General features: G+C 42.2%; 1 protein-coding gene across 1 annotated transcript in view; it reads right to left on the bottom strand.

Moving 5' to 3' along the window:
• The window catches only part of LOC101142167 (histone-arginine methyltransferase CARM1), a 167,136-nt gene that overhangs the window by 15,358 nt on the left and 132,116 nt on the right, over positions 1–19,662 (bottom strand). Inside the window, 1 exon segment of the mRNA XM_063696218.1 lies at positions 731–812. Within this exon segment, the coding sequence (XP_063552288.1) occupies positions 731–812 (82 nt within the window).

Raw genomic sequence — 19,662 nt, 5'->3', positions numbered from 1 at the left:
TAAGAATCAGAGGCTGGAGTTTCTGTAGCCATCTTGCTACCATGAAGGGAAAGCCTGTCTAGGAAAAGAGTTAAATCAGAGGAAGTGGAGATAAGTGACAAGGATAGAAAAATCATGTCCTGGTGACATTTTTGGAGCCCCTGCAACAGGTCCCAGAAGCAAACTCTGTCTCCAGGCTTTGTAATTTTTGAAAGACAGTCATTCAATTTTAGCTTAAGCCAATTTGATTTTTCTCCCACTTACAACTGAAAGAATTTCAGATGATGCAAACTTAAAGTTTTCCAAGGTTATACAGCAAAATGGGGCCATGGCTGAAATTTAAATCTGATTAATGGCAAAGCTCCTGTTCTAAGCTGTTATATAATGCTTGCTCTTCTATTATGTTTTGGGCCATGAGAATGAATGGGAGGATGTGAATTACTGAACAAATGTAAGGGCTAAGTTGTGTATGGGGTGGGTCAGGGCAGTGGGGAACTAGAAGTTACTTACTGAAAGGTAGTTTAAAAATTCCCTTGCTTTCAATAGTATCATTGTCTGATGATTTTCTTAATTGATGGAGGAGATTAGAGCTGGAAGACTTGAAAACATAGTGCTCTAGGGAACTCTTTCTCCTATTCTGTGATGGCTTAGCACAGAACCTGGCAGCACAGTGCATACCAGTGAATGAGCGAGTGAATGAATGAATCAATATATAAACATGGGAGAAAGCCTGCAAAGAGAGCACACTTACTACTATTGGCTGCCTGAAGTATTCATCCACTGCAGCACCCTGGAGACTGGACAGATTGACCCCATAGAAACATTGCTGGTACCTAAAATAGCACAAAAAATCGCCATGCATCTTGTCTGTCATCTGAGTCCCCAGGCCCCCCATAGCTGTTATGTGCTTCGAGGCTGCCTCATGGGTCCTCTGTGTTAGCCCTAGGGAGAATGTTTGCACATGTGAAGGGCAGCTGGTCTATAGGGTGTGGCAGGAAATTCTCTCTAGAAAATTTGCAGACCTGTATTTGACCTAGGGTGGGGAGAGAAAGAAGGGGAAATGAAGTTGAGTTGAAATAAATTGGGCTCACCCCTGTAATCCCAGCACTTTGGGAGGTCGTGGCGGGAGGATCACTTGAGCTCGGGAGTTCGAGAAAAGCCTAGGCAACATGCTGAAACCTCATCTCTACTAAAATTACAAAAATTAGCCATGCGTGGTGGCAGGCACCTATAGTCCCAGCTACTTGGGAGGCTGAGGCAGGAGAATTGCTTGAACCTGGGAGGCAGAGGTTGTAGTGAGCCAAGATCATGCCACTGCACTCCAGCATGGGTGACAGAGTGAGACCTTGTCTCTAAATAAGTAAATAAATAAATAAACTTGCAAGGAGATTATCAAGAAGGATATTTGCTGGCAGGAAGGCCTTTGAGCTCCTACCCTTGATCTCCCCTGACAGATGGCCCCCCAACTCTGTGCTGTGCTGTCCAAGTGCTGAAATGCAGTTTCCTTGGTCCTCTCACTATCCCAACCAAGAGCACGACTTTAGATCTCCAAAGCCGCTTGACACTCCTGCTGTTTGAGAAAATAGATTTTCCTTCTCTGTTCTTCCCTAGCCACTGGCTGGTGCCTTCATGATGGCATTTGTTGTGATACCTGACACCAGGCAGCAAGTCACAGGTGAGCAGAGGATGTATCAGGTGGTGATCTGGAGCCAGCTCATAACAGCTTTTCAGAGCCCACTGTGCACACTTTTTCCCAATTCTATGATCAGTGACATCTGAACCATAGAAACTGACAAACATTACAAATCATGTCTCCACCCCTCCCCCCACCCAGAGAGCCAGATATAACATGTTTACCAGCACACCACTGGCTCTGTTTTATTAGGCTGTTGCAAAAGTGATTGTGGTTTTTGCCATTAAAAGTAACAGCAAAAACCGCAATTACTTTTGCACCAACCTAATACCTTTATGTATCCACTGCAATATAGACTGTGCCTGGAGCATAGCAGGTATTTCGTATCAGCTTAGCTAATGGCCTTGAAAATTTAGAAAAGCAATCTAGGCTATGAAATCATTCTAGTTCTGCCACTGACTAGCTGTGTGATTCAGACAAGTCATTTGAACTCGGTGCCCCAGTTTCCTTATCTCTAAAATGGACGTAGTTATAAGCTTGCCTTATAAGGTTCTTATGAGGGTTAAGTGACTTAATTTTTAAAAAGCACTTTGAATGATTCCTGGCATTTTGTTACTACTAGATAAGTGTTAGCCAGTATGCCCTGAATGTAACCTTCTCACATCAGCACTGGGCACTAGGGAAGTGCTGTCCAATCTGATTGTGCTAAGGGTTTACTTGGGGGAACCTGTTAAGAATTCAGATTCCCAGGCCCAAACTCCAGAAAGGCTTGGCAACCTTATCACTAGAGGTTGAAAGCCGGTATCCCTCATTAAGATTCCCTAATAAGGGTGTGTTGTATATGTGCTATATAGTCTGTGAATCAAATGGGAACTCAATTCGTCAGTCCTCACCCACCCCAAACCCAATACCCACCAGCCTATAGGGAAAAAAGAAAAAAAACAAAACACAGAAACATGGAATAAACATAAAAAATTGGGGTGCAGTTAGATTTTGTTGAAAGGATCATTCAAAGTGAGGCTCTAAATCAAAAGTCAAAGCCTCAAATGTGCACACAGGCAGCAGTGAGGAGAGCAGCCTGGTGTTATTAGTCAGCAGCCAGTCCTCAACATTCAATCCAAACTTGAGCCGCATTGAACACTCACACATTCTTACAGGGATTGTACCATTTCTCACCTCTGAGCTTTTGGTTGTTTTCCCCTCTACCCGGAATGCCCCTTTTCGTTTTTTGCCCTGTTAATTCCTATTTAGTCTTTAAGACTCAGCTCACTGTTTGTCTGTTATTCATGTACAGGAATGCTGTGATTTTTGCACATTGATTTTGTTCCTGAGACTTTGCTGAAGTTGCTTATCAGCTTAAGGAGATTTTGGGCTGAAACGATGGGGTTTTCTAAATATACAATCATGTCATCTGCAAAAAGAGACAATTTGACGTCCTCTTTTCCTAATTGAATACTCTTTATTTCTTTCTCTTGCCTGATTGCCCTGGCCAGAACTCCAATACTATGTTGAATAGGAGTGGTGAGAAAGGGCATTCTTGTCTTGTGCCAGTTTTCAAAGGGAATGGCCCATTCGGTATGGTATTGGCTGTGGGTTTGTCATAAATATCTCTTATTATTTTGAGATACGGTCCATCAATACCTAGTTTATTAAGAGTTTTTAGCATGAAGGGCTGTTGAATTTTGTCAAACTCCATTCATAATTGCTACAAAGAGAATAAAATACCTAGGAATACAACTTATAAGGGATGTGAAGGACCTCTTCAAGGAGAACAACAAACCTCTGCTCAAGGAGATAAGAGAGGACACAAACAAATGGAAAAACATTCCATGCTCACGGATAGGAAAAGTCAATATTGTGAAAATGGCCATGGTGCCAAAAGTAATTTATAGACTCAGTGCTATCCCCATGAAACTACCATTGACTTTCTTCACAGAACTGGAAAAAAACTACTTTAAATTTCATATGGAACCAAAAAGGAGCCCACATAGCCAAGACAATCATAAGCAAAAAGAACAAAGCTGGGGACATCACGTTACCTGACTTCAAACTATACTACAAGGCTACAGTAACCAAAACAGCATGGTACTGGCACGAAAACAGACATATAGACCAATGGAACAGAACGGAGGCCTCAGAAATAACATCACATGTCTACAACTATCTGATCTTTGACAAACCTGACAAAAACAAGCAATGGGGAAAGGATTCCCTATTTAATAAATGTTGAGAAAACTGGCTAGCCATATGCATAAAGCTGAAACTGGATCCCTTCCTTACACCTTACGTGAAAATTAACTCAAGATGGATTAAAGACTTAAACATAAGACCTAAAACCATAACAATCCTAGAAGAAAACCTAGGCAATACCATTCAGGACATAAGCATGGGCAAAGACTTCATGACTAAAACACCAAAAGCAATTGCAACAAAAGCCAAAATTGACAAATGGGATCTAATTAAACTAAAGAGCTTCTGCACAGCAAATGAAACTATCATCAGAGTGAACAGGCTACCTATAGAATGGAAGAAAACTTTTGCAATCTATCCATCTGACAAAGGGCTAATATTCAGAATCTACAAAGAACTTAAATAAATTTACAAGAAAAAAAAACAACCCCATCAAAAAGTGGGTGAAGGATCTGAACAGACACTTCTCAAAAGAAGACATTTATGCAGCCAACAAACATATGAAAAAAAGCTCATCATCACTGGTCACTAGAGAAATGCAAATCAATAACACAATGAGACACTATCTCATGCCAGTTAGAATGGTGATCATTAAAAAGTCAGGAAACAACAGATGATGGAGAGGATGTGGAGAAACAGAAATGCTTTTACACTATTGGTGGGAGTGCAAATTGGTTCAAACATTGTGGAAGACAGTATTGTGATTCCTCAAGGATCTAGAACTAGAAATACCATTTGACCCAGCAATCCCATTACTGGGTATACACCCAAAGGATTATAAACCATTCTACTCTAAAGACATGTGCACATGTATGTTTATTGTGGCACTGTTCACAATAGCAAAGACTTGGAACTGACACAAATGCCCATCAATGATAGACTAGATAAAGAAAATGTGACACATATACACCATGGAATACTATGCATCCATAAAAAAGGATGAATTCATGTCCTTTGCAGGGACATGGATGAAGCTGGAAACCATCATTCTCAGCAAACTAACACAAGAACAGAAAACCAAACACCGCACGTTCTCATAAGTGCGAGTTGGACAATGAGAACACATGGACACAGGGAGGAGAACATCACACACAGGAGCCTGTCAGGGAGTGGGAGGTAGGGGGAGGGATAGCATTAGGAGAAATATCTAATGTAGATGATGGGGGTTGATGGGTGCAGCAAATCACCATGGCACATGTATACCTATGTAACAAACCTGCATGTTCTGCACATGTACCTCAGAACTTAAAGTATAATACTAATAAAAAAGATTGTGCTCAAATATATCCATTTAAGAATGCAAAACCTTGTGTTACGATTAGGTATCTATGCTTCATTCACTTAAAAGCAGAAGAATTTTCTTATTCATCAGTGTATACTTAACACTTAGCATGGGGCCAGGAATATTGTTAGAGTGAAAAAGATCTGTCTACATTTATTTATTTAATGAATAAATTAATCAGTGAGTGAACTGGAGGGCTTGGTACTCTAAAGGGCCCTATATGTGGGTGCAGGCATCAACAACAATGAAGAGGAAATGGGAAAAGTCATTTGTCCATGTTTCTTCAGCTTCATCACTCAATTCCTAATCTTCTGCTTCTACCAAGGGCCAGAGCCAAGATGGCTCACTGGTAAAGCTAAATAGTGCTTCACATCATTTTATTAATACATATATTGAAAACAAGCCTCTATAATCCTAGAAAATGTTTGGAAATAGAACACTGTAGATTTAAATGGCTTTTTTTTTAAACAGTTAGAATGAGAATGGGAGTGTTTTGGGGAAATAATCATGTCACAACAGCCTATTATTAGGTTGATGCAAAAGGAGTTGCAGTTTTTGCCATTACTTTTGCACCAAACTTACATTTGAAGGAGGGAGGGAGAAAAGGAGAAATGAAGGAAAGAATGAAAGGAGGAGAGGGAGGGGGAAAAGGAGGGAGAAACAGAAAGAAAATTTTTCAATAGCTTAGAAAACTATGGTTTTTAGAATTTATTGGAAAATTTTTAAAAAGGGCTGATGCCTCTGAATTGTGATGCATTTGATCTCGGGATAACCCTAGTGCCTGTTTATTTCCACAGCTAAACAGGTGATTCTAAAGTGCAACCAGGGTTGGGTACTAAGTTAGTTGTTCTAGATTCTTGGCCAAAAAGATTCTTGGCCATAAAGAAAACCCCAAGGGCAAAGATAGTCCTCCACGTGGCATGACTGAGTTGAAAACTTCTCTCTATCCACTGAAAACCACCTCAGCTCTCAAAGAGGATGATGCGTCTGTGCCATTTGCTTTGCATGTTCAGTACCAATTAAAACCCAGCAGCCACAAACAGTGTGGTGCAGATGGGCACCATTTCTGGGGCAGATGGAAAGCTGTGGGCAAAGAGCCCACTGCCTGGGTTTTTAAAAAATTTCTGGCTGGACCATATTTCATATTTCTAATTCTTAGAAATTTTAAATATCCTTCTGCAATGCATCATAAAATAATTAAAGCAGATAAAATCTGGCATCTCTCTGGGTCTCCTGAGATACATTGTGTGTGTCAGGGGGTTGGGCAGATTGATCAGGCAACTAATCTGTTGAACGGGGAGCTAGGGATAGTTTCCATTGTTTTCATCAGCTGTGGCTTCTATTTTCTAAGTTAATTTAGGGTGTCTTTATGAGCACATAAGAGAAAGAGTCTGGGTGTTTTTTTCTCCTGAGTTCATATTCCCATTTCCTACCATTCTTCACATGGGAAATCCTTCACATTTACCAACACTACAAGTATAATGCATGCAACATCTGGAAAGGCCTGAAAATACAGTTCATATAAATCGGACACTTTAAGAAGAATCTTTTGTCTTTATCCTATTCTGACAAAAAAAATGCTACTCATCCCCGTTAAGAAGTTTTCTTCCTTTGAAAAAAGAGAAGAAGGAAGGTAGAAAGATAAATGAGAGAGAGAGAGAGAGGAGTGGGATTGTGTTGGGGGTGGGGAATCCAGGTTGTGCTGTTTGACAGTTAAGCAACTTTTGTGTCTTAATGTGCTGTGCTCTACCAGAATTAACAGCCAAGCGTACACTAACCTGATGGGAGACATATGTAACTCCAAGAACTAGGAAACAAAAGCAAGGATTCAAAAATGTCACTATAGCCACAAAGAGTGTTGAGAATGTGGCATAACAGTATGGTTGGTAGTTCCTAGTAGAAGGGTGTGTGTCTAGGAATAAATTGAATCTTTGATTTCTTATATGTTCCTTATATACAGCAGGACTTGAGGCTTGGTTGTTTTTGGCAAATCTCTTTTAAAATTAAATTCTATGTGGTTATTTTATGTGTTAATTGTGGCAAAAACACTTATCGTAAAATCTACTCTCTTACCAAATCTTTGAGTTAGGGTACATTATTTTTGACTACAGATACAATGTTGTACAGCAGAGCTCTACTTATTTATCTTGCTTGACTAAAACTTTATGCTCATTGATTAGTAATGCTCCATGTTTCCCCCAGCTGCTGGTAATCACCATTCCACTCTTTGAGTCTATGAACTTGACTATTTTAAATACCTCATACACATGGGATCAAGCAGTAGTTGTCTTTCTGTGACTGGCTTATTTCATTTAGCATAATGTCCTCAAGGTTCATCTATATTATCACACATTGCAGACATATTGTCATGTTCTACCTTCTGTTTTTAATATTTGACAATGCTTCCTGTATGATTTTATTTTTTAATTTTCATTTTAGGTTTGGAGGTACATATGAATGTTCGTTACATAGGTAGACTCACGTCGTGAGTGTTTGTTGTCCAGATTATTTCATCACTTGTGAATTAAGTGCAGTAGCCAATAGTTATCTTTTCTGTTCCTCTCCCCACAGCCTTCCACCCTCAAGTAGACCCCAGCGTCGGTTGTTTCCTTCTTTGTGTTCATCAGTTCTCATCATTTAGCTCCCACTTATAAGTGAGAATATGCAATATTTGGTTTTCTGTTCCTGCATTAGTTTACTAAGGATAATACCCTCTAGCTCCATCCATATTCCCACAAAACACATGACCTCATTCTTTTTCATGGCTGCATCTGCCTTCTTTTTAAGGCAAAATATATTCTACTGTATGTATATACCACATTTTTTAAATCCATTCATCTGTTGATGGACACTTAGATTGTTTCCATATCTTGGCAATTGTCAATAGTGCTACAATGAATATAGGAGTACTAACATCTATTAAAGATCCTCATTTCAATTCTTTTGGATAAATACCCCAAAGTGGGATTGCTGAATCATATGGTAGTTTTATTTTTAAATTTTTGAATAACCTACATATATTTTTTCATAGCAGCTGTATAATTTTTCATTCCTGTTAACAATGTACGAGGGTTCCAATTTCTCCACATACTCACCAACACTTGTCTTATTTTTTCAATAATAGCCATCCTGAAAGGTGTGAGCTGATCGCTCACTGTAATTTTGATTTGATACAATTTTCCACCCCAGCAGAATGCAGGCGTATCAACCACTGTGGAAAGTGGTATCTGTGCAAAGATACCACTTGCTCATTATGTCTCTGATTTTACTGGTTTAAACACAAGCAAAGTAGGGTGGCTTGTATTTTCCTTATGCTATGGTTAGATATTTTTCGTATTTGTAATAGTTTTTTTGCTTTTTTAAGTATAAATGAGAGGGGAAACAGGTGCACTTCAGACCATGGTTCTTTGGCAAAAAGTAAGGGAAAGTCTGTGATTCTGTAAAGAAATCTGTGGAGCATTCCCAGGTGTGTCAAGCTAAGACTAGATATTATAGTGGTTGGCCTAAGAATTGGACCTGTGAAAGCCATATTGGAGGGAAGAATGAATCAGTCAAGGCAACTATGATGGCTATCTCATGTCTGTTCTACCTGGTGAATGGCTGCATTTATAGTAACAGCACCAGATTTTCTTCTGTGAGGCATCTCTTTCTTACTCACAGTTCTTGTGGTTTAGGTGGTCTTGACTATGCTTTCGAAATGCGGCTCAGTCTCAGCCAATAACAGCGTCTTATCACCCTAGCCTTGGTGATAGACTTAGGGTTAAACACGTGACCCAATGAGAGTCAAGCCTATGACTTTTGTTTAAACTGTGGCAAAGGAGAAGTGGGGATGGAGCTATGAGTCTATAAATCTGGATTCTCTAGAAAACACATTGCTGCCATGAGGGAAAAGCTACCTAAGAATTGAGCCAAGCTGAGTGATAGAAAGAGACCAGAATCCAATATAAGCGCTTTGAAATCCATTTGTGTCTGAGAAGCTGAATCTATCCTTAGACTTTTCAGACACATTAGTCAGAAATATTCTTTTTTCTTAAGCGACTTTTTGTGGGACTTTTGGCCACTTAAAACAAAAAGTGTCTTAATTGAAAAAAATTAATGGGTCTTTAGGTACTGTACTATATACACATAATTCTGAGAGAATAGCTTTGCCTGGTTCAGTGAAGTCCTAATTCCACCAGGACTGAACTAAATTTTGTAACATATAATTGGGCCAGGGGATGGGAATACTGCATATCCCTGACAACACAAGTCAGGATATGTAGAAGAGGCATGAGCTTGATAGAGGCAGAATATTATGAAAGAGCCATGAGTTTGACAAACGTTATGAAACAAGATAAATACAGAAATCAAGGCTTATCCTAAGAGCATAAGCCAGATGAGTTCAAGAGCTGCAGATATAAACAGAGATACAGAGGATATATCAAGAATGAGTACTAGGTAATTGAAAGAGGAGTAGAGACTAAGAAATCACTGAAATATGAATGGGATAAGGACAGGGGCACATGAAAATACTGACATGATTTTTTGGTTATGGTAATATTCCTACATAAGTTCTTTCTCTGTGATGCTTTGCGCTGTTTACTTGGCTTCTGAAAAAAATTTGGTTATCTCGTATGCTAATTTGAAATATTTTTATTTGATCTACATAGTATTTCTATGAACTAGTGACCATCGGGGTCAAATATACTTTTGGGAATGACCAGAAGGCCTAAAACTCTAATTATGCAAAAGAAACTTTAGTGGGAAATTTAGGTTAGTGCATAATTAGGCTAGGAACAAATCGTTCATTACCTTCACAGTAGAATTCAGCAGCTTGTCCACTCAGTAGAATGGATTTCTTTAAAAATAATGTTTCTCAGTAGTACCATGGGCAACAAGGTATTTAGTGGACTCAGAGTAGAAAGGAGCAAAAAGGGAGCTCTCATTGCCTATGGCAATATTCTACCTACATTTATCTTCCCTCATCCTTTGCAAGCACAGACCTCCGATTTCTGTAAAAAACAATTGACTACAGGCCATTCACCGCTGGGATCCCTGATATCACTCAATTGGCTCTGCTCTGGTCAAGCTTGATAGATGCATACTATCCATGCATAATACTCTGACAAGGGAACTGGAAAACATCGTTTGGTGCCTTAGGTGGTATATCACCCTTTAAGTGCCATCCCAGATCTTTCTTACCTGTCTCTGGAATCCTCAGCCATGTGTTCTGCACCAGCTATGCCAAAGGATGGGCTCCTTTGACCTTGCATGGGCACGGTGCAACAATGTCTCACCCCAGGCCTGTACAATGTGCCTCTCTCCTCCTGCCCTGGGGCATCCCTGTTAACTTTGGGTATGAGATGCCATAAGACCCAGAAGGCTAGTTAATGTTGGCAGGATGAGTATTTGATAAATGAGGAGATAAAAGCCAGTGTATAAATTCATTTATCTGCTGTATAAACTGTCCTGGATGTAGTTCATTTGATCTTTTGAAGTTGGTCCTGAGAGAGCCAGCAATCTCATGTTTAATACTACCTGATGGTCAGCATGGTAATGATGGCCGCGGCAGCCTGTGCGAAGCAGCCGCTGCCATGACGCCGGCTGCAGTGGGGTACAGGAGTAGGTCGCGGGTCCTCAGGTACAGACTCTGAGGTGGGCAGCCCCTAGAGCCTGCACCTAGGAGCGCCCCCGGAACCTGCTGCCCTGAGAACTCACCCCTGGGAGCCCCGGGAATAGGGCTGGGCCGAGCCACCCCCTGGAGAGAGAGTAGGGAGGTCAGGCACAGAAAATGGGCAGAGAGGGTCCCCAAGACAGAGCTGGGCCCAGGGCGGTGCCGCGCTTGCACGCGGAGCATGGGGGCCGGGCCCGAGACGTGGAACTGGGGCCCCGCTTCAGGGGCCCAGGGCAAGAAGTGGGAGTGGCACCCACTTCGAGGACCTGCCCAGTGACGATGACCACTGTGCCCAACCCGCCGATGGCGCCAAGTTCCTGCGCCTCAGGAAGAGGCTCTGCATGGGGCCGCCTGAGACCGTACCCCCAGGACCTGCCCCACATTAAGGTGACCGCTAAGCCAGACAATCCTGATGGTCAGGCCCCGTGCCTGCCATCTGCTCCTGGAGACGCCCCCTAACCCCAGGCATGGCCGTCAGCCGGTGAGGCGGTACTGAGGCATGGGGCGTGTCCTGTTCATTGGAGAGTTTCAGCCCAGTGGGTGAACCAGACACACTGTTCAAGGGGGCAGGAGTTAGTAAGCAGGACGAGGGGGAGCCCCGGGCCTCCCCTGAGCACTAGGGCCACAGGGAGAACTCGTGACAACATCACCCCTGCCCCAGTCGTAGGCCCGGGCCCAGTGAGGACATGAAGCCCCCACCTCAGGCTGCAAGGAGGCGCCACCGGGGCTGCATGCTCCACGGAACTGGTGGGACCTGGAGACAGGCGAGAGCCCCGCCCCTTCCAATTTGGAGCAAGAGCTTCTAGGGTGCAGCTGCAGCTGCTGCAGGGTGGCTGCAGACCCAGGCATCTCTGCTCTCTTGGGGGCCCAGAAGGATCCCCTTGCCCCCGGCAGGCTGGGAAGTTCCTGCTGCTGCTGCCTGGCTTCTCCCCGCTGTTGGTGTCCACTTCGATCTTGGAGCTAAGTTGGGGCCGAGTCCAGGCGCTGTTGCAGTCTGGATAGGTGTGCACACGATTGCGGCAGTGCTAACACACCAGCCCCCTGCCACCTGGACCTCCTCTAGACTTTGGGCTCTGACAAACATGAAAGGGAGGCTTAGGGGTGGCTGAGGACAGCCCAGCACTGGCCTGCAGGCGCGCCTTGGCATGAAGGCATGAACAGTGGCTGGAGGCAGACAGGCTCCTGGGCAGAAGAGGACGGGTCCCTGGTGAAGCCTCACCTTCAAGCCAGGGAGGGCCTGAAACCTGAGGGCTGGGCCGCCAGTCACCCTGACCTGAGGGGAACTTGTGGTGCTTTTCCCTGGGTGGGCCCATAGCCACCTGTGGACCAATCAGCACGCACTTCCTCCCCTCTGAGTCCCATAAAAACCTGGGTTTCAGCCAGACTCAAAGGGAGGATGGAGAGACAACTGGATGAACAGCTGCAGAGAGGAGCTACCCTCTCTGCTAAGAGCTTAACCCTCTTCCGGACACCCTGGCTACAGAGAGGAGCTACCCACTGTGGGTCTCCTCTGAGCTTTTCTTTTGCTCAATAAAGCTCCTCTTCGTTTTGCTCACCCTCCACTTGTCTGAATACCTCATTCTTCCTGCATGCAGGACAAGAACTCAGGAGTCGCCATTCAGGGCTAAAAGAGCCATGACACAAACATGGCTGAAACACACCCTTTGCTCTCCATTTTGCAGGCAAAAAGAAGAGAAGGGCTGCAGCCCTTTGGGGATCCCAGACCTGGGAGCTCCTTGAGCCAGGTCTGTGACTCCCTCTTTGGGGCCCTGCAGTTCCTGGAAGGCTCTAAGCTTCTGGGCACTACTGTGTTCCCCAGTGCCAGCCGTGGAAGCTGCTTGTAGCGCACCTGGTCCAGCTGTGGCCTTGCAGGGAGCCGGTGCCAGTGCTGGCACCTGGAGCTTCCTGTCCTGCAGCAGCAGTTGGCATGCCTGGCTATGCGCAGAGACCAGACCCCATGCTTGCTCACACACCACTTGCCACTCCGCACCTGGCTTGCCCTTGGCATCCTGGGATCCAAGCTGGTAGTGTGAGCCAAATGCAGCCTGCCAGGCTGAGTAGGCAGAACCAAGCTAAACTCAGTCAAAGGTGCCACTGGCCACAGAGGTTTCTGGCTGGCGAAGCAACACCCCAAAGATCTCATAATTATAATGCACATTTGCACCAGCACTCCCCTCATTCCCTGCCTCATTCTTCTTTCTCCCAATTCTTGTTTCACTAGAAATACACTTCTTAATAAAGTTGTAGTATATAAGCTTCACCTATATACTCTGTTGCCCAGGCTGGAGTGCAGTGGTGCAATCTCGGCTCACTTCAACCTCCGGCTCCCAGGTTCAAGTGATTCTCTCTGCCTCAGCCTCCCAAGTAGCTGGTACTAGAGGTGCCTGCCACCACACCCAGCTAATTTTTGTTAGTAGAGACAGGGTTTCACCACGTTGGCCAGCCTGGTCTCAAACTCCTGACAGCCACCCACCTTGGCCTCCCAAAGTGCTGGGATTACAGACATGAGCCATTGCACTGAGCCTTTCATCACAATTTCTAATGGTCTTGCTGATGGTTAATTAGGATGCAGTAAAGGTAGAAGGTGAAACATTGGGCTTTATGGCAACTGTGTGCTTGAAATTTTGGAGCAATGATAATTACATGAATTGAGGAGTAGGCAAGCCTCTGTTGACAGCATTGCAAGCTTTGCAAAAAGAAAATTTTAATCTCAGAGCAGCCAAATCCCAACTCATGACACACTGTGAAATCCAGAGGGGCTTTCTAGCAGATATAAAGAAATTCCTATCTCTTTGGTGCTCCAAGGCCTGCTGTGCTGAAAATCATGTATAGAATTTGACAAGTAGAAGCCACATCTTTGGAACTGAAACTGTCCCATCCCCCTACTCCAAATAAGAGAGTAAAACGGTAATAGTGGAAGAGCTGCAGAGGAGATTGGACATGCACTCTTGACAGGTCTTATGTATTAAAATTGTGGCCCCGACAGGGAAAGAGAATGGCCCTGAGACCTGGGGTTGGGACAATAGGGTGGGCAAAGCAGAGAAGCCTGAAATCTTTCCAATTCCCCTGAATCTTTCAAGCCAGCAGAGGCAGAATTCTTTCCCCTTTTGCTGGAGGAAAACAGCCTTGCTTAAAGACTATGCAACAACTTCTCCAAGAGCCTGTGCCTTGAAAGATGATTTTATTCTCTTCAAGATCTGCCTCATGATCACTCATTGCCTTCAGGCTAATAGTTCCTCATAGCTGTCAGGCCAATAACTCAAGCACAGCCAGAGTAAACACAATTCCCATTCCAGAAGGAGATAATTTACATACCTAAAAAACTGCAGAAGCCAGATAATATTTTCTGCTAAGAACTAGGAAATATTGTATTAGATTAGATTTTAAGTCCATAAAGAGGGCAGAATGTAAATGAGGAGAGAGTGCAACTCACTGAAATGGCGCACTCATAGATTCAGTGTTCTAACAAGACACCAGAAGCCAGTCCTAATAATCCACTGGATATCACTTTAAAGCTTGGTCATCATGATGGCCTGCAGTCAATGAGGTGGAGATTTCAGAACTTCTGCTGCATTGAGGAAGCAGTCAGAAGGCTCAGGGACATGGAAATTCTAGATGGATTGACTATGGAATACCTAAGAACATTCAACCTGACTATTTTCTCAGAGCACAGGAAACTTTCCTTTTACAAGGTAATAGGGAAAAAACTGTTTAGGTAACAGTGGCATCTTTGAGAGCCTTAGAGTAGTTGTCCTTGGTAGATGAAAGATGGTGGTAGGCGATGTAGCCATTAAATTGTGCTCTGAATGAACACAATTTGGATGACATTTCAGAATGTCAGAGCAGGAAAGCAGTAATTATCTGGCCTAGGCTAGAATGGCATAATTACTGTGTAAAAAGCTAGGGTAGAGTAGCAATCGGACACCTTGACCTACAAGAACCTTTGGTGTTAATAGATCCTAGTGTTACTAGAGAGGTAAAATAGATGGAAAGTCAGCTAGGATAGTGCTCAATTTGTGTAACAAAAAATGGCTAGCTCATGAGCAGAAGAATGATGTCAGCTGTCACAATGGAAATATTAAGTCCCTCACCCAAATTCCAGATCCAAGTGGTCCAGACTTAAGTAGAGTCTCAGTCCTCTTGAGGAAGGACCCTCACTGCCACCACAAGCACACATGGTAAACATTCCCCACTCCTTCTCCAGAGAGACCAGGGTTTCTATGACAAAGCAACCGTGGTGAAGGAAGGATACCTCGATATTTTGAGAAATGTTAGATGAGAAGACTGAGCTGATATTGATACAAAAAAGTCTAGAATGCCTCTGGCTAGTGAAGGCTGTGGAGGATAGGTAATAAGTGGAGTTTTGGACCAAGTCCATCTCACAGTGTATCCACTTGTTTCATGCAAACCCTATGATTATTTTCCTGGTCCCTGAATATGTAATTGGGATAGATATATTCAGCATCTGGAAGAACCCTACACCATGGGTAACCTGGCCCATGAAGAAAGGGCTTTTACGGTAGAAAAGTATAAGCAGAGGACCCATCCCTGAAATTTCATCATCTCCAGGTAGGTAAAATTATCTTCTTCAATTTATGGATTGAAATTAATCTCAGGGAGATTAAATTAACTTGGCTAAGGCTTTACAGTTGGTAATTGACAGAACCAAGATTGAAACATAGTTCCATCTGGATCTAGAGTCTGAATCATCTGGCTTTTAACTACTACCTATTTTGTTTATGCTTTTATGTTCTATAACTGTAATAAATGTAAAAAAAACAGTCTAGTTTAGTCTCAAGCTTCTTGACAATATTTGGCACACCTCTTAATTGATCCTATGTATATATTTTTCTTCATATGAGAATCCATTTAAAATTGTATCTATAGGCTTTGGTGTAAAACCCCTGAGCCAATTATTTTCAATAATGCCAGAGGTACCCAACACATTAAGAATAATTACAGTTGGGAATGATGATTCTTTATGATGGGCCTTACTCTCAGGAGATAATTCTCATCACCTTAATTAATGGGGCCCAGGGAATCATCATATAAAAGATAATATTTTTATAGGTGACTGCTACTAGCATCAGAATGTAATAATTTGGTCTACTAAGAGAGAGCCTCATAATTGGTTATTTGGAAAGGATAAAGTTATATAGTTATTGCAGACTGTATACTAAGACGAATTTCAGAGTTAAATGCAAATTTTAAAAAATGTTACATGGAAAAGTAAAAACTTTAAAAAAGGAAGTTAATACCCAATTCATGGGGGAGGGGGACAGGGAGCTAAAAAATTACAAAGGAAAATACAGAAACAAGAAAATACAATTATTGGTAGATCCAGCTACATAAAAAGTTTAAGTTGTTTTGTGGTCAAAACTATCACAAATAAAATCACAAAGCAAGCTGGAAATTCTGAAGAAAATACGACAGTCTTAATGTCCTTAATATAGACAGAATTTTTACAAATCAATGCATTTGTCTTCTAATCATCAAAAATGTCTGCAGCAACTACTGTTAGCCAGGTTGGATGATGGGGCTACAGAAGTAAATGAAGCAGCCACACTTAGGGAACTTGTAGTCTCATGGGGGAGATAGACAATAAATAAGTAAAAACATATAATATGGTATATGGTGATACGTGGTATAAAGAAAAATGAATTGAGAAGTGTGGTACAGGCTTGCAGGAGGAAAGAGACTGCAGTTTGTAATTAATAGAAGGATTCTCTGGGACGGTGGCATGTAAGCAAAGACCTGCAGCAGGTGAGAAAAGCCACTGGATTGTCTGTGTCTTGGGCAGAGCGAATGTCAGGGAGGCAGGAGCATGCCTGATTTGTTCCAGGGAAAGCAAGGAGGCCAGCCATTGAGGCCAGAGGGGAGAAAGAGTGAGAGAGGAAGTAGTAGGAGACAGAATCAGAGGGGTAGCAGGGTAGGAACTAGATCATGTACGGTCTTCCCAACCATTATGAGAACTTTGGCTTTCACTATGCAGAACCAGGGAAGCCACTAGAAGACTTTACACAGTGAAATAATATAATCTGAATTATGTTTCATCAAGAGCATGGTTGTTGTTTAAAAAGAGGATTTAAGTTAGAAGGCTATTGCCAAGACTGTAGTAGACACAGGGGTGTTTTGTTTTGCAAAGGTGGGCAGTGGGGAGATGGTGAGGATCAGTAGCTTGCATTTAAGCATGTTAATTTTGAGATGCCCAATAGACATCCAAGTGGAGTTGTCAACAGCCAGTTGGACATCCAAGTCTGTGGTTCTGGGCAGAGGTCTGGGCTGGAGTTCTAACTATGTGAGTTGTAGACAGAAAGATGGTATTTATAGCCAAGAGACAGAATGAGATCAAGTAAGACAGTGAGTGTTGACAGAAAGGGGAAGACATGTAAGAAAGAAACCTGGAGTCACTCCAATGTTAAAGATTTGGGCCATGAGGAAGAATCAGCAAAGGAGACTGAGAAGTAGGAGCCAGAAAGGTAGGAGAAAAACCAGGTTCAGGCTTGAGAAGTGGAGCAAAGACAGTCAACTGTGTCAAGTGCAAATAATAGGAAAATCAGGTGAGGACTGAAAACTGATTGCATCTGATGATCTGGTTTAGCCAGTTAGTTGTTCCTTAATCTCTCAGCTGAGAGATCTCACCCAAACTTATTTTTTGCACCACTCCCCACCCCGCCCCCAGCGTACATATCCACTTCTTTGCTTCTTCTGACAGAAATCATGCAAGCATTCACCACCTGTTTCCTGGATCAAAGCAGCAAGATACTCAAATGCCAGTCATCTAACGCAGAAACCTCACAAAGGGAGAGGGATTAGAAGGAAAGCAAAGGCTGTGAATTTTGATAACTGTATATTTTTAAAAATATTTTTATGTTTGTTGACTAAAAATAATCGTTCAAATGCACCAGCTATCAAAGAAATACAGATTAAAAATAAACTGGCCACCATTTTTTTTGCAAATCAAATTGGCATTTTAAAAAGCATATCCCGTATGGGCAAGAGTTAGCAGACATTCCCAAATACCACTGGTGGAAGTGTTAATTGGTAAAACTTTTCTAGAGGGCAATTTGGCAATATATAAGAATAATTTTTTATAAGTTCCTTCTTCACATTTTTTGGTCCAGTAATTCTGCTTTTAGCAATTTATCATATGGAAATAATCAGAATGTACACCAAAATTTATATGAAAGGAGGTTCACTTTAGTGTTGTGTCTTATAGAATTTAGGATATAGAATTCTATAGGATTCTATATTCTTACAGAATATTGAAACCTTGCTGTGGTTTGTTATAGAATCTATAGGACTAAAATAGCAATTCAAATAATTTAATATTCAACATTGAAACTTGAGTTAATAAATTATGAGTAACAAAAGAAATACTCTTCAGCCAAAAGTATGTAAATGATGAGAACATGTCAACAAAGTATTGTGAAAGTAAAAAAAAAAACAAAACAAAAACCAAGCTATAAAATGGTATTTATGATTCTGTTTTTGTAAAGAAAGGAGAGAAAAACCGGAAATATATCACCTACAATCTTAATAATTATTTTCATGCATGTTTGGGCATACTGAAGTTTTTGTTCATTCAGAAACATTTACTGAGAGCCTACCCTGTGGCAGGCACTGTTCTGGGTGCTTATACATCAGTGGAAACTGACAGCACTGCTGACCTTGCAGTGCTTATATTTTATCAAGAGGGATACAGACCATAGATAATAATAGGAAGGGGTTATATATATTTTAGGATGCTGTAAGTGTTAGAGGAAAAACACAGAATTGAAAAAGAAGGGTTGGGCATGGTATGGGTACAATTTAAAATAGGATGGTCAGGGTAGATCTCACTGAGAAGGTGGCATTTGACAAAGACTTCATGGAGTTAAAGGAATTGACCATGTGAACATTGAGGAAAAAGTATTCAAAGTAAAAAAACAAAAAACAAAAAAAAACTGCAAATGCGAAGGCCCTAACTTAGGAGCATGCCTGATGTGTCTGAGGATCAGCACACAGGCCTGTGCAGCAGGAGCCAAATGAACATGGTAGTAGGAAATGAGACTAGAGAGTACCTAGGAGCCAGACTATGGAGAAGCTCCTGCGAGGCTTTGGCTCTGTTGAGAAGAGACAGGTAAGAAGCTATTGCAGTAATCTAGATGAGAGATGATGGTGTTGAGAAAAAGAGGAAACAGTGAATATAATAAAAATTTGTGTGATTCTGGATATATTTTGAAAATAGAACCAATATAATTACTTGACGGTTTGGATTCAGGAGATAAAGAAAGAGAGGCCTTCAAAATTCTTGGCTTGAATGATGGAGAGGATAAAGTTGTTATCAACTGAGACAGAAAAACTATGAGTACAGTAGGTTTTGGGTAGAAATTGGGAGATCAGAAGTTGAATTTTGCACACGGTAAATTTCTGCAAGAGGGGAAACATCCAGGAGGCAATTGGCTGGGAAAATACAAAGTTTGGAGGATACGTCTGCACTGGAGAGGGACACTTGGGAACCATTAGCCTATGGATGGTATTTGTAGTTATGAGAATGGGTGAGCTTACCAAGTGAGCCTGCACAGAGAAAAGGTCCAAACACTGCGTCTTGGGGCACTCCAACATCAGCGTCTTATGGAGACAAGTAACAATGAAGGGACAGCTGGTTGAGAGAGTTCCAGCAAGGGAGGAGAAAAATCAAAAGATCATGGGGCAAAAAGAGTGTTTCAAATGATGCCGGTAAGTAAAATAAGTTGTGAAGTGACAGTTGATCACTGGAATTAGTAATGTGGAGGTCAGGGCACTGGTGACCTCGAAAAGAGTGGTTTTGGAGAAACGGCTCCAGTGAGAAACACAAGGGGGGAGTTGGACACTGAGTATAGACAACTCTTTTGAGGAATTTTGCTGAAAGGGGCTTAGAGAATTGGCCATGGCTGACTGGGA

The sequence above is a fragment of the Gorilla gorilla genome, chromosome 13 (assembly GCF_029281585.2).
Source record: "Gorilla gorilla gorilla isolate KB3781 chromosome 13, NHGRI_mGorGor1-v2.1_pri, whole genome shotgun sequence".
Taxonomy (NCBI): Eukaryota; Metazoa; Chordata; class Mammalia; order Primates; family Hominidae; genus Gorilla; species Gorilla gorilla.
This window is presented reverse-complemented; position numbering and strand designations above follow the sequence as displayed.